Raw genomic sequence first — 14,265 nt, 5'->3', positions numbered from 1 at the left:
CAGTTGATTTTCACAAAGTATCTTGTGAATTCTAGTAGTCAGTCCAGGATGAATTATTTTTTATTTTAGGTTTTTGCAAGGCAAACAGGGTTAAGTGGCTTGCCCAAGGCCACACAGCTAGGTAATTATTAAGTGTCTGAGACCAGATTTGAACCCAGGTACTCCTGACTCCAAGGCTGGTGCTTTATCCACTACGCCACCTAGCCGCCCCTTAGGATGTATTATTCTTAATTTACACATGAAACAACTGAAATTCAGAGAATTTGAGTAATTTGGTCAAAATTTTACAGGTAGTAAGGAAACAGCAAAATATGCAATTCCAACTCCAAGAACAGTATAGGCTGCCATTCTTGGCAGAGAAAGTGAATGGGTTTCAGATGATTTGAATGTTTTTAATGAAATAGAAGCAGGCTTTGGAATGAAAGGAAAATAAAAACCTTTCAATTCACCAAGGACATCCTCAACAATTAAAGGCAGGAATTGTAGAGTGAAATGAATGAATTCACCACTTCTTTCTTTATAAATTCTGTTCTGGTGCATTGCCTTCTGGTCTGGTACATTGCCTTGCCTAAATCTCCTACCTTTTTTCCTATATAGTAGTCACTCCTTTGCTTTCATGTAGTCCTCTTTAGTAAAAAAAAAAGAAAAACAAAACAACCCAAAACTGTAAAGAGATGTCAAACAACAGATTTTTAACTGAATATGGCAGTAACTTTATAGTTCTATGTGATCACAGATTAAGAAGTTATTCTTCCTATGAAATGGTGAAAAGAGATTGGATTTCCATTTCCCATAGTAAGCCTTTGACTAGTGTTTATTGAATTGAATTGACTTCTGATTGTCATGATACTCAGTAATTTGAATTCTCTCTTATTCTCTTCCTACAGATAATTTCAGATGTTGCCCTGCTGAATGAATCAATGGACAGAGTGAATCACACTGTAGTGTCAGAATTTGTGTTCTTGGGACTCACCAATTCTTGGGATATTCAGCTTCTTCTTTTTGTGTTTTCCTCTGTGCTCTACTTGGCAAGCATGCTGGGAAATTCCCTCATTGTGTTCACAGTGACTTTTGACCCTCAGTTACACTCTCCCATGTACTTCTTGCTGGCCAATCTTTCCTTCATTGACTTGGGTATTTCCTCTGTCACTTCTCCTAAGATGATATATGACCTTTTCAGAAAGCATAAAGTCATTTCATTCTCTGGTTGCATTACTCAGATGTTCTTTATTCACTTGATAGGTGGTGTGGAGATGGTACTACTTATAGCCATGGCCTTTGACAGATATGTTGCCATATGTAAGCCTCTCCATTATATGATTATTATGTGTCCAAGAATGTGCATCTTGCTTCTGACTGCTGCATGGATCATTGGTTTCATCCATTCTGTGGCTCAAATGGCTTTTGTAATTAACCTGCCCTTCTGTGGTCCCAATGAGTTGGACAGTTTTTATTGTGATCTCCCTCGGTTCATCAAACTTGCCTGCACTGATACATATAGACTTCAGTTCATGGTCACTGCCAACAGTGGCTTCATGTCCTTAGGTGTTTTTCTCATTTTGATTATCTCCTATATTTTCATTCTAGTCACTGTTCAAAAGAATTCATCAGGTGGTTCTTCTAAGGCTCTCTCCACTCTTTCATCTCACATCATTGTGGTGATTTTGTTTTTTGGTCCAATTATCGTTTTCTATGCATGGCCATTTAACACATCACACCTAGACAAATTTCTTGCCATTTTTGATGCAATTTTGACTCCCTTTCTGAATCCAGTCATCTACACACTAAGGAACAAAGAGATGAAGTTGGCAATGAGAAGAGTGTGCAGTCAGCTTGTGAATTTCAGGAAAATTTCTTAAGTAACAGGAGGAGAAGACAAGAACTTCTAATTTATGTAATAAGAAAGTCTGGAAAAAAAGAAGTTGTAAAAGGAGAGAATGAGTTTGATTTTGAGAATGTTGATTTTGAATTCCTATGGGGGATCCAAAGAGGAATTTCATGTATGAATTTGAAATTCCATGTATGAAAATGAAAGTTTAGAGAAGGGAGAGGGATTAAGAATGCAGATTTGAATATTATGTACCTAAAATATAGCTAACAATAAATATGTATGAGATTATCATTGGACAGTATAGATGGAACAGAAATGAACTCTGAGGGCAGAAGTCTGAGGGAATTTAACTATAATTATGTGATGGAAGAAGTTAATGAAAGTTAGTGTAAAAAACAGAGACATAAAGGAAAGGTTATATTGAGAAAATTTCTATGTCAGAAAACTCTAGCATGAAGAGAATTTCTATAATGGTGGTATTTGATGGCAATTTACAAATGGGGAAATATCTATTTTTGTTAACTCTTCGTTACCAAATCCAGTGTAGATAGATTCCTTTCCTGTAGATTCCAGGTGCATTAACTCTAGGAAAAAAATCATTTATACAATTAAAAAACAGAATTCCCCATCCATTTTGGTTCCTATGAGGAAACCTGTCAATCCCTTTTGTAATAATTAAAATATTACTTTCATGCATATTGTGTATAATCTTTTTAAAGAAATTAGTGTGAAGTCCTTGAAAAATTACTTATGAATTATTTTGTTTGCTTACTGTATTTATTTAATGTGTATCCAATGAAGCATATCCTAGGGTCTTCTTGATCCTGCTAGATTAGAATCTCCTTAAATTTATTCATAAAAGACTTTTTCTTTCTGTAAAGAAACCAGAATTTTAAGTGACATCAAATATTTCACTGTTTGTTAACCTGTTTGTCATATAATTCTTGTGACTGCTACTTTTATCCTTTTACAAACTTTTTTTTTGTTTTTTTTGTTTTTGAAAGGCAATGGAGTTAAGTGATTTGCCTAAGATCACACAGCTAGGCAATTATTAAGTTTTGAACTCAGGACCTCCTGATTCCAGGGTTGCTGCTCTATCCACTGCGCCACCTAGTGATACCCTTTTACACACATTTGTTCTGAGTCTCTATTAAGCTTTTGTATAAAGTCTCTGGGTCTTTTATTAATCTTTTAATTTTTAATCTATTTTTCAAGCTAAAGTTTGAATTTATATATAATTCTTAATCTAGAATAAAATGCTTTCATGTAGTCTCTAATATAAATCAAAATATTCATTTATAAAATTCAATTCAAATCAATTAATTTAAATTTTTTCCTTTCATGCTAGGACCTCTAATGTATGCTAGGTATATATATGTATATATATATATATATATATATATATATATATATATATGTGTAAAAGAAAAAAAGTTCATGTCATCTAGAAATTTACATTTCACTCTGGGTGGTATAGATCCAGAATATATACAAATAAGTTGGTACAGAATACAAAGTAATAGATGAAGAGAATGCTTGTAATTGGAGGAATCAGGACACACTATGAATATGAATTATATATTTTAAAGGGGACTGAATTTTTTTTGCTCTCTCTATAATCATGATTGTCCAATCAATGTAGTTCTTAAGTCTTTCAGTATTGTTTGTCTTAGAATAAGACAAACCTGGTCAACGTAGGACTTTATTTTGTCTGACTATATATTTGTTAGAAGGGTTTTCTTCATTTCTTTTTCCTTTTTTTCCCAGAGGGGGTGGAGACCAGACACGAGAAGGGAAAAAAATAGGTTTTTCTTTGTTGAAACAATATCTTTTATGTTCCTACAAAAAAATCTTGGATATATTACTTCTCAGAGGCTTGTATATAGAAATACTTGGTCTCCAGAAGTAGAATTGATTTCTAGTTTTCTGTTCTTTTCTCATTATTCTTCATTTCTTATTTGCTAAAATCTGTCACAATTATGAAATATTATTTAATTTTTCAAAAGTTTTCTGCCATATTATAAAGCATTTATTAATCAATGGCTAGGGAGAAGAATGAAGCATGTCATGAAATATATGAGTTTTGGGCAAGGAGTGATCATTATGGGTTGGAGTGATCAGAGAAGTCCTCATGGAGGGATTGACAACTAAGGTGTATCTTGTCATATGAATAGAAGGTGGACATACAGACCTAGGGTATGAGATAGAATATTTCAAGCAGAGGAATTAGTGATAAGAAAAATAAGGAACTGCGTAAATATGGGAAAAAATTTGGGGAAATGAGAAGGTAGTCCTGGATGCTGGGACAATAGCATGTGTAATAGAAAATCACAGGACATAAAACTCAAACAATAGGTTGGAATGAAATGAATGTTGAATCTTACCCTATGGAGCTGGAACTTTATATGATAAACTTAATCTGTTCAAATGAAATAATAAACATAGAATACATTAAAACTTAAAGCATGATAGAAAAGCTTATTATTGTTATTATTAAATAATGGGGAATCATTAAAAAGTCATTGGTAAGAGTTGTGATTCAGGAAGATCAATAATCAGACCAAAATGGATTAATGGGGAGAGGGAAGGAGAAAATAGACAGAAGAATATTCTTTAGTGGTTAGTTGTTATTGGCTAGGTGAGAACCAATGTGGATTTGAACAGCTTAAATATATATAAATTTAAATATAGTACTAATTTAAAGTACTAATTTAAATATATTTAAAATACTATATTGATCTAGAATTAATTATCAAAAATAATTTCTCTGCATTCATAAAATACAAAAGGGAATTATATATGAAACTTAATTTCCATTTCACAACACTTGCTTTTAAATATAAATATATGAAATGTGGCTATACACATATACGCAATTATACACAATATTTTCAAATCTGTTCTGTTTCTTTGTGATTCCTTTTGAACTTTATTCTATACACCAAAAATGCTTCAACATTTCTAATTCTAAAAATTACTATTGTTAATGCCTTTTTTCTCCTGACTCCTCTCCTCCCTCTACTCAGTCTTGCATCCAATTAAAAATTGTGAAAGAAAAAAATCATGTCTTTTTTTCTGTACTTTGAATTGATTACCTTTCTGTCAAGACATTTGTAACATGCTTTTTATGTATTTTCTGAAGACAAGACTGGTGCTTGCTTTGATAAGGGTTCTAAAATTTTTCAAAATGGTTTTTCTTTCTAGTGTTTTTCTTGCACAATTTTTTTCTCTTGGTTTTGCATATTTCATTCTGTATCATTTCATACAATCCCAGATTTTTGAAAAAAATTGTAATGTAATTATGGCATAATTGCATTCATTCAATTTCATTCATATAATGCAATTTGATTAACATTTCCTCAAATGATGGGCATATCATTAGATTCTATTTTTTATTTGATCTATGTTGCATGTTACTATTATCTCCTCAGGGTTATTCTTTCACACGACCTTCTCCATTCCTTATTGCTTCCCTGTTATTTGATGTATCTCTAATCCAAATTGTGTTGATTTAAACACCTTTTTTTCTGTTTATATATGGGTGAAGTTCAACTGATATTTGTTTCTTCCTCTTTTCCTCAATATTTACATATTATTCTAATGTACCTCAATTATGGTGTTTGTTTGTTTTTTTGGCAAGGCAATGGGATTATGTAACTTATCCATGGTCACACAAGTAATTAAGTGTCTAAGGTTGGATTTGAACTCAAGTCCTCCTGATTCTAGGGTCATTGCTCCACCCACTGTGCCAAGTAGCTACCCCTGTACCTCAGTTATGAAAAATACTCACTTCCTTTTCCTTCTTTCATCATGAATGTGTTCCTTTTTGCTTTTCTTTCTTTTTTACAAAATATTCAGAATAAAAATAAGAAATTCCTCGGTTCTCATCTTCTTAATTTAACTCCCTCAGTATTCTTTGAAGACAGTAAGGTAATTAAAGAAAAACTCATTTCTTTCTCTCCTTATGAAAATGGGATCATTATGACATCACACAATGCCTTTCAACTGCTCCAAAAAGTTTACCTTTCTCAGTTTCTCTTGACTTTTGTTCTTGTATTTCAAAGTTTCTTTTTAGTTGTGGTCTTTTCATCAGGAATACTCAATGTCTTCTAATTCACTTAAAGTCCAATTTTTCTCTTTGCCATTTAAGAGTAAGTTATTCTTGTTTGGAAGCATATATAATTTGGCTTTTGGAATAAAGTATTCCAGGGTCTCTCTTTATAATATTGGCTTTCAAGTCTTAGGAGATTCTGTCTGTAATACCTTGTTATTGGAACTACTTGTTTTTGGGTACTTTCTGTGAAACTCAGTTTAGTTAAGTACATGGAGACTCATTACCAGAAAGATGGTTTACATAATTAAAAAACAAACCCATCAATAATTTTGAATATAATTAATTCAGACACAAGGGTTAAAGAGTATTTATGATTGGTCCTGTTAAAGTAAGTACTCATACTCAGCATAAAATATTTTATTTTCATCCAAGGCAATCTCTATCAGTTTAATCCAATTCAATCCAATATAATTCAATAAGCATATTTTAGACACAAATTACATACTTCAGAATTATCACAGTGCCTGGCACATGGTAGGTACTTAATAAATGTTTATTGAATGATTTATTGACTTAATATTTTTAGTAATTCTTAGACTAAAAAATGAAGGTCAATGGAAGTGTAAAGATACTTGCCTTAGAAATCAAGATTTTTGAAACAATTTCTACTTCTTATTCAGTAATCTGTTTGAAATGATTTATACTGACAGTAAGAAGGTATGAAGTCATCTAGATAAGGTTTATTAATGTCTCTTTCTTTGTGTCTTTTTAAAAATAAAAAAAACCTTTTATCAGTTACAACCACAGAATGTGTAGTACCACAAAATATGAATAAATGAGTTTACTTGTATAAGTTGTAAATTCTTATTTGGTGGCACTACAACAAAGTTTATATAGCCTATATTTAAATCTCTCTATATAAAATATACATAATATTGTATATAGCATAGTTACATGTAACATTTATCATTAGGTATATACACATATGCCATTCATACATGTATGTATTTATATATGTCAAATGATCAAAAGGTCCTATTCTGAAGAATCATGCACACCTCTTCCCTGACATTATTTATTAATATTATGTTCCTATAGTTATCATGGGAAAACCAACAGAATCCTAAGAGACAATTGTTTTGGTCAAATGATATCAGGCTGGCAAGCCCATTCTCTGTAGCATCACCTGGCTGCTACCTTTAGTGTTGTTAATAAGATGTCTGTCCTCTATGACAGCATTTAATTTATTTCTTGGTGCTTTTAGACACTATAAGCAGGAACAGGCTGAAGTTTGGGAGTCCATCAAGCTTCCTAATAAATCTACAATGTCAGGCAGAGGAAAAAATGCTTGAAGAGATGAAAACTGAAGAAATAGGAGGATTAATGTGACAAAAGAGGTATGTGAAGAGACTAAAATACAATTTCCAGCAGGAAATATAGATAGTCCAAATGCCAATGTTCCAGAAATGAAGAGAAGATATTAGGGGCAGGCTTACCCATTGTACAGAATAACAACTGGATACAATGGGTAAGGGGATGGAGTTCACATGACTATATAGAGCTAGGAAGGACATCAGGGGACAACCAAAACAATTCTGTCATTTTACTAATGAGAAAATTAAATCTCAAAGAAATTAAATGGCTGGTCCACCATCATACAGAGATGCCAAGATTACTGAGTCCTGAGTCCTCTGACTTCCAAGGTAATGCTCTTTTTTTCTTTTCCACACAGAATAAGACAGTCAATCTGAAGGATTTCATATTATGGAGATAGGTATTCATCAGGAAAGTGAACTTATATCTTTTGATAGAATCAGAGAGCTGTCAAGGACCCAATGCCATAAGGATCAAAATAAAGAATTACAAAAGAATTAAGATTATTTCTTTTTTCCTAATGTATAGAATCTTGAATTTTTGGTGGAAACTTCTGTTATCTTCCATTTTCTCAATATATTTCCTCTGTACAGTTTAGATCTACCCCACCCTTGATGATAATCCCTCATCATCTTGAGAAAACTCCATTATCTGTGCTCTTGGGTGCCCCTCCATTTAGCTTAATATTACTGGAAAAGTCCAAATGACTCTACTTAATCTCTTGTTAATCTACTTTCATAGAGTAGTAATTTGAAACTTCTTCCATGTTCTTCAAGTAAACAACTTCCTTCATTCTTGGGGAGTCGTGTCACCTATTTTGCTGAAAGGATTCTGAGAGCATCCTAATAGTCTCCTTTCATTTTGCCTCCCTGCCCTCTTACCACCACAAAATTTGTCCTTATCTTCATATATTTTCTTCTATGTTGTCAGTGAAAGAGATAGGAAACAATCCCTTTCCAAATTTAATCTTTTCTCCTGTACTTGTGAGGGTATCTCTTTTTTGCCTTCATTGATTTTTAAAGTGATCAGTTAGGTCCCCTTTAGTATCCTCATATTTTCCTGTCTCTCCACTTATTTCTTTTTCTTTGTTATAAAGTCTTCCCTATAGGATAAAAATAGGGCTTCACTGATATTTGAGAAGCAAATGACAGGTAGAGGTATGACCTACTAGTCATTCTTTTTCTTTTCATTACCAAAATTCTTATAAATTCTTATTATTCCAAATTTCAATTCAATCCAACAAATATTCATTAAACTTCTTCTATGTTAGTCTTAAGGGAGCATGGAAGGCCATATAGAATTCTGGCCTTTAAAATCATAAAGACCTGGATTTAAGAGCTATCTCTGACAGATGCTAAGGGAGATTCTAAACCAGAAATTTCTATACCAATAAGGACTATTCCAGAGATAGACTAGCAAGAGTCATTAGATATTAAATAGCTAGGTGGTATAGTGGGTGGAACACTTGACTGGGACCAGGAAGACCTGAGTTCAAATCTGAACTCAGATGCTTACTAGCAATTCATTTTCTTATGAGACATTGAATCTCAATTTCCTCACCTATAAAATGGGCATAAAATTAGTATCTACCTTACAGGATTGTGGTTGAGATCAAATGATACAATAATTGTAAAATGCTTAGCCTAGTGAATGGAACATAGAAAATATTATGTAAATGCTGACTGTTAATGTTCAATCATTTAGTATAATCCTCTTAATTTATAGATGAACAAATGGAATCCCAGAAATGTGCTTACAGTCCTACAAGTAATAATTCACTGAGACAGAACTGGAACATAGTTATTCTTATTTTTTCCATCACACTATGTAGTATTCTTATCTGAGGCAGATATTCTCTGCTGAATTTAGAGATAGGAATACCTGATTTTGAAATTCTGCCTCATGTATTTACTAGCTGTGTCCCCTGGACAAATCACTTCATCTCTTTTTGCCCTAGTTTTTTCATTCATAAAATGGGGATAATATCACCTATCTCAGAGGTTTATTGTGAGGATCAAAGATCTAACATATATATTTTATTTGAAGAATTATTTAAATAGTATTTAATTATTATTATTATTTTTAATCTATATTTCCCTTCCACCAGACCATAATAAGCAGTCAATAAATCGATCAGTTATATTCCAGGCTGGGCAGCTAAATAGTACAGATGATAGAATACTGGTCTTCAAGTCAGGAAAACTCTTCTTATATTCAAATCTAGCCTGTCACTTACTAGCTGTGTGACCCTGGGCAAGTCACTTAACTCTATTTACCTCATTTTCTTCCATCTGTAAAATGAACTGGAGAAGGAAATGGCAAAAACAACTCTAAGAAAATCCAGATGGGGTCATGAAGAATTTGATATGACTGAAAAAATTAATGACAAAATATTCCAAGCACTATATTAGGTACTGGAGGTACAGCTATTTTCTACTCTTGAGTTTCTACTTTATCTGAGGAGAATTTTATACACACACATATATGATAAACACAAAATAAATTTCAGATAATAAGTAAAGAAACGCACTAGCGATTGTATAAATCAGGAAAGATAGAGTTGAAAATGAAGATTTAGTTGCGACTTGAAGAAAGAGGTGTTTTCTAAAGCATGGAAAATAACCAGAATCAAGCACAAGCCCTGGAGTCAGGAGTATCTGGGTTCAAATCTAGTTTCAGACACTTAATAATTACCTAGCTGTGTGGCCTTGGGCAAGCCACTTAACCCCATTTGCCTTGGAAAAAACCTAAAAAAAAAAAAAAAAAAGAAAATGACCAGGATCAAGGAACAGAGAGAGGTGATAGAATGTCTTTTGTGAAAAATAGGAAAAAGACCAGTTTGGTTGCATTGTCGAGTTATGAGAAGGGGAGTAAACATTCAATGAGACTGAAAAATTACATTGAAACTGGATTATGAAGGTTTTTGAAAGCCAAGTTGAAGAGTTTAAATTAATTCCTAGAAGCAAATTTTGTAAGTAGGGGAGTTGCAGGCGGAGACTTGAACTTAAAAAAAATCACTTTGATGGACTGGAGTGAAGAGACACTTGAAGTAAGGAGGGAATTATAGAAGACCTGATCTAAGATATTGGCTATTTTAATAGATGAGAAATGAGTTGTAGATGTAAAAATGACAAGATTTAGTAATTTATTAGATATGTGATCCAAGGATGAGTGATGAGTTGAGATGTCAAAATTATGAACTTCAACGACTAGAAGAATGGTGGTGCTTTTGAGACAGAAGAAAATAAGAAATTTGGAAGAGGACTAGGATTTTTGGAGAAAGATAATGATTTCTTCTTTGAACTTGTTGAATTTTAGTTGTTCCTAAGACATCCAGTGAGAAAAATACAATAGGCAGTTGATGTACCATGAGGGAGCTATACTGATCACTTCCAGTCCTAAAATTCTGTGCTTCACTTAGCTTCCTCTACTAATTTTATTAGTTCATTTTTATATTCTTTTAAAGGCAAAGGTCTGACTATGTTATTTCCTTGATCAAAAATCTTCAGGGGCTTCATCTTGCTTCTAGGAATAAATTCAAATTTCTCAGTTAACATTTTAGCTTTGACTTTACTTTTTAAAGATTCATTCCTTACTACTTCCCCATCACTAAATCTTCTTTCTAGCTAAATTGAAAACTAAACTTTTAGCTAAATTAGCTCTGTGACATAGTTGGGTTTCCATCTCCTGTCTTTACACAAGCTACTCTCCCTATCTCTGTCTCTTGAGATCTTTTATTTTCTTTAAATAAAAGGTCAATTGCCATATCCTTCATAACCCTCTCCTTAACCCAATTGTGACTATTTTCTCTCTCTTCAAATTATCTTCTATTAACTGTGCACATGTCCTGGCATTCAAGTAGAATGTAAACGCCATATCTATCTATCTATCTATCTATCTATCTATCTATCTATCTATCTATCTATCTATCTATTAAGAAGTTTAGTCTGGAAGAGGAGGGATTAAAGAAGGGAGAAAGTGGAGGAGGAAAGACAAATGCTATCAGAGGTTATTGCCACAATTTATATAGGTGAAAATTAAGACCTATAATAAAGGAATAATGATGGTGGAGAAAAAAGAGGAGGAGGCATTGGATTCAATAGATATTTTGGAAATTAATGCATAGGATTCTTTGATTAGAATATGATTTAAGGGGCTGCTAGGTGATGCAGTGGATAGAGTACCAGCCCTGGAGTCAGGAGTACCTGAGTTCAAATCCAGCCTCAGACACTTAATAATTGCCTAGCTGTGTGGCCTTGGGCAAGCCACTTAATCCCATTGCTTTTCAAAAACTAAAAGAAAAAAATATGATTTTAGAGAAATGAAAATCAAAACAACACCACTGTTTGGAATATACATATATAGTTAAATGATGCAAACAAAAGAATTGGGAATATAGGTTTTCTTCCTTTCTTTGGCACCTCAGTGCTTAATATAGAGCCTGGTATATACATAATGGATGTTTAATAAATGCTTGTTAACTAAGTGACCCAAGTCCAATGCATTTTACAGGAAGAAAGAGAATGTGAATTAGTGACCATGAATGTTCTTAATAAGGTGAAAGGAATCCATGGTCCAAAAAAAACCCAAAAGAACATTAAATTTGACATGGAAGTGTTCATCAACAAATATCATCAACTGCAGAATGAAATAAATAAATTCCCTAATTCTTTTCTTTTCTTTTTTCAGATTCTTGTCTTTTGTCCTGCCATGCCTGCCCTCCTTCTTACTCCCATTTGCTAAGCAGCCATCATGTCTTCGCTATCAGGAAGTCTTTCCAGGAAAGAGCCGGAGAAGTACCATAGAAGATCATGGCATTAACTCAGAGCAGGGCTCTACATTAGTTTCCAAATAAATTATCTGGGATATGAATTTATTAATTATGCTTTGCAAAATATCAGACTCTTGCTTACCATCTGTTGAATGGACTTGGCTTCTGGGACATTATTTACATAGCTAGTAAGTGGAATTCTTTCTTCATTCTTATGGTAATTTCAGAGCTAGCCCTGTGGACTAAATCAATGGACAGAGTGAATCACACTGCAGTGTCTGAGTTTGTTTTCCTGGGACTCACCAATTCTTGGAATATTCAGCTTCTAATCTTTGTATTTTCCTCTGTGTTCTACTTGGCAAGCCTGCTAGGGAATTCCCTAATAATGTTCACAGTCACTTCTGACCCTCACCTACACTCTCCCATGTACTTCTTGCTGGCCAACCTTTCCTTCATTGACTTAGGGATTTCCTCTGTCACTTCCCCTAAGATGATATGTGATCTTTTCAGAAAGCATAAAGTCATTTCATTCTCTGGTTGCCTCACCCAGATATTCTTTATTCACTTTATAGGTGGCGTAGAGATGGTACTACTTATAGCCATGGCCTTTGACAGATATGTTGCCATATGTAAGCCTCTTCATTATTTGATTATTATGTGCCCAAGAGTGTGCACCTTGCTTCTGGCTGCTGCATGGACCATTGGTTTTATCCATTCGGTAGTTCAAGTAGCTTTTATAGTCAACCTACCCTTCTGCGGCCCCAATGAACTGGACAGTTTTTACTGTGATCTCCCTAGATTCATCAAACTTGCCTGTACTGATACATATAAACTAGAACTCGTGGTCACTGCCAATAGTGGTTTCATGTCCATAGGTGTCTTTCTCATCTTGATCATATCTTACATTTGTATTTTAGTCACGGTTCAAAATAATTCATCAAGTGGTTCCTCTAAGGCACTTTCTACCCTTTCAGCTCACATCATTGTGGTGATTTTGTTTTTTGTTCCTTGCCTATCTTTTTATACATGGCCATTCCACCCAATACATGTAGACAAATATCTTGCTATCTTTGATGTAGTTCTAACTCCTTTTCTAAATCCAGTCATTTACACACTCAGAAACAAAGATATGAAAATGGCAATGAGGAGAGTGTATGGCCAGCTTGTGAGTTTCAGTAACATCTCTTGAATTTCTTTATGAGAATACAAAAACCTCTAATGATTATAACTGAAAACTTAGAAGAATTCATTTGAAGAAGAAAATATGGTTTGGGGCAGACTACTTGAATTCTTGGAGAAACATTAAATAGAATTGCAGTGGGAAACATGGATCTGGAGTGAGGAAAACAGTTGAGACTTTATATTTGACAACTTCTACATAAAAAAGCTAAAAATGGATTTGAATTGAGGTGATGGGAAGACATAACAGAAAAGAATTGGTGAAAAAATTTGGAAAATAGTTCTAATTAAGTGATAGGAGGAAAAATCCTAAATAAGGAAACAGAGAAACAGTGGTCAGAATGGCAAAAGGGAATAGTGTTCCCAGAAGTACACTGTAAGGAGGCTCAACAAAGAGATGATATTTCACAGTTTCACCAACTTCAAGGTGAGGAAAGGGTTAAGGGATAACTCCTTATTACCAGGGCCAGTAAATTTTTCTTTATTGTGAGTTTTAAAATTATTTATTCTAGGAAAAATTCCTATATACTATTTGTTGAAATCAAATTTGCTTGTTGAATATGAAACAATCAATCTCCCTGACCCTAACTATTCCCCTGAAGAAATTTGTCAATATATTTTTGGATAATTAAAGTATTACTACTATTCATAGTATGATTTTTTTTTGTTTTTGCAAAGCATTGGGGTTATGTGACTTTCTGGATTTGAACTCAGCTCCTCCTGACTCTAGGGTCAGTGCTCTATCCACTATGCCACTTAGCTGCCCCCGCCATGATATTTTAAAAGATTTTATTATTGTTTTAAAGTCTTTTTCTGAAGTTTGATTTAGGTTTGATCTACCTAATATTTATTCTGTACTGAACAAATAACATTTCCAAATTTTGCTAAGTTGGACTCTTAATTTTTTTGAAGATGGCCTTTTTATTATGAGAATTTATTAGCTTTTTAAACAATGTGAAACATTAGATTCTGTTTTAACTTTTTTGATGAATACTTTTGCTCTTCTGCATATATTTAGTCTGGGCTTCCAATAAGATTTTGTAAAAATAGTTTCCA

The 14,265-nt window shown here is 33.3% G+C and overlaps 2 protein-coding genes across 2 annotated transcripts; both read left to right on the top strand.

Annotated features, from left to right (window-relative positions):
• The first annotated feature begins 911 nt into the window (after positions 1-911).
• Positions 912-1,859, top strand: LOC141520231 (olfactory receptor 4F3/4F16/4F29-like). The gene has a single exon (XM_074232025.1). It carries the CDS (start codon positions 921-923, stop codon positions 1,857-1,859), a length of 939 nt encoding a protein of 312 aa, XP_074088126.1. The 5' UTR covers positions 912-920.
• A 10,412-nt stretch (positions 1,860-12,271) lies between these two features.
• LOC141520229 (olfactory receptor 4F3/4F16/4F29-like) lies at positions 12,272-13,219 on the top strand. Its single transcript, XM_074232024.1, has one exon. It carries the CDS (start codon positions 12,281-12,283, stop codon positions 13,217-13,219), a length of 939 nt encoding a protein of 312 aa, XP_074088125.1. The 5' UTR covers positions 12,272-12,280.
• Positions 13,220-14,265: the final 1,046 nt, after the last annotated feature.

The sequence above is a fragment of the Macrotis lagotis genome, chromosome 4 (assembly GCF_037893015.1).
Source record: "Macrotis lagotis isolate mMagLag1 chromosome 4, bilby.v1.9.chrom.fasta, whole genome shotgun sequence".
In the NCBI taxonomy this organism is placed as follows: Eukaryota; Metazoa; Chordata; class Mammalia; order Peramelemorphia; family Peramelidae; genus Macrotis; species Macrotis lagotis.
The sequence above is the reverse complement of the archived record's forward strand: the minus strand, read 5'-3'. Positions and strand labels throughout refer to the sequence as shown.

What these genes read in the sequence shown, in the direction of transcription:
- LOC141520231 (XM_074232025.1), top strand. Translation starts at nt 921, where the DNA reads ATGGACAGAGTGAATCACACTGTAGTGTCAGAATTTGTGTTCTTGGGA.
- LOC141520229 (XM_074232024.1), top strand. Translation starts at nt 12,281, where the DNA reads ATGGACAGAGTGAATCACACTGCAGTGTCTGAGTTTGTTTTCCTGGGA.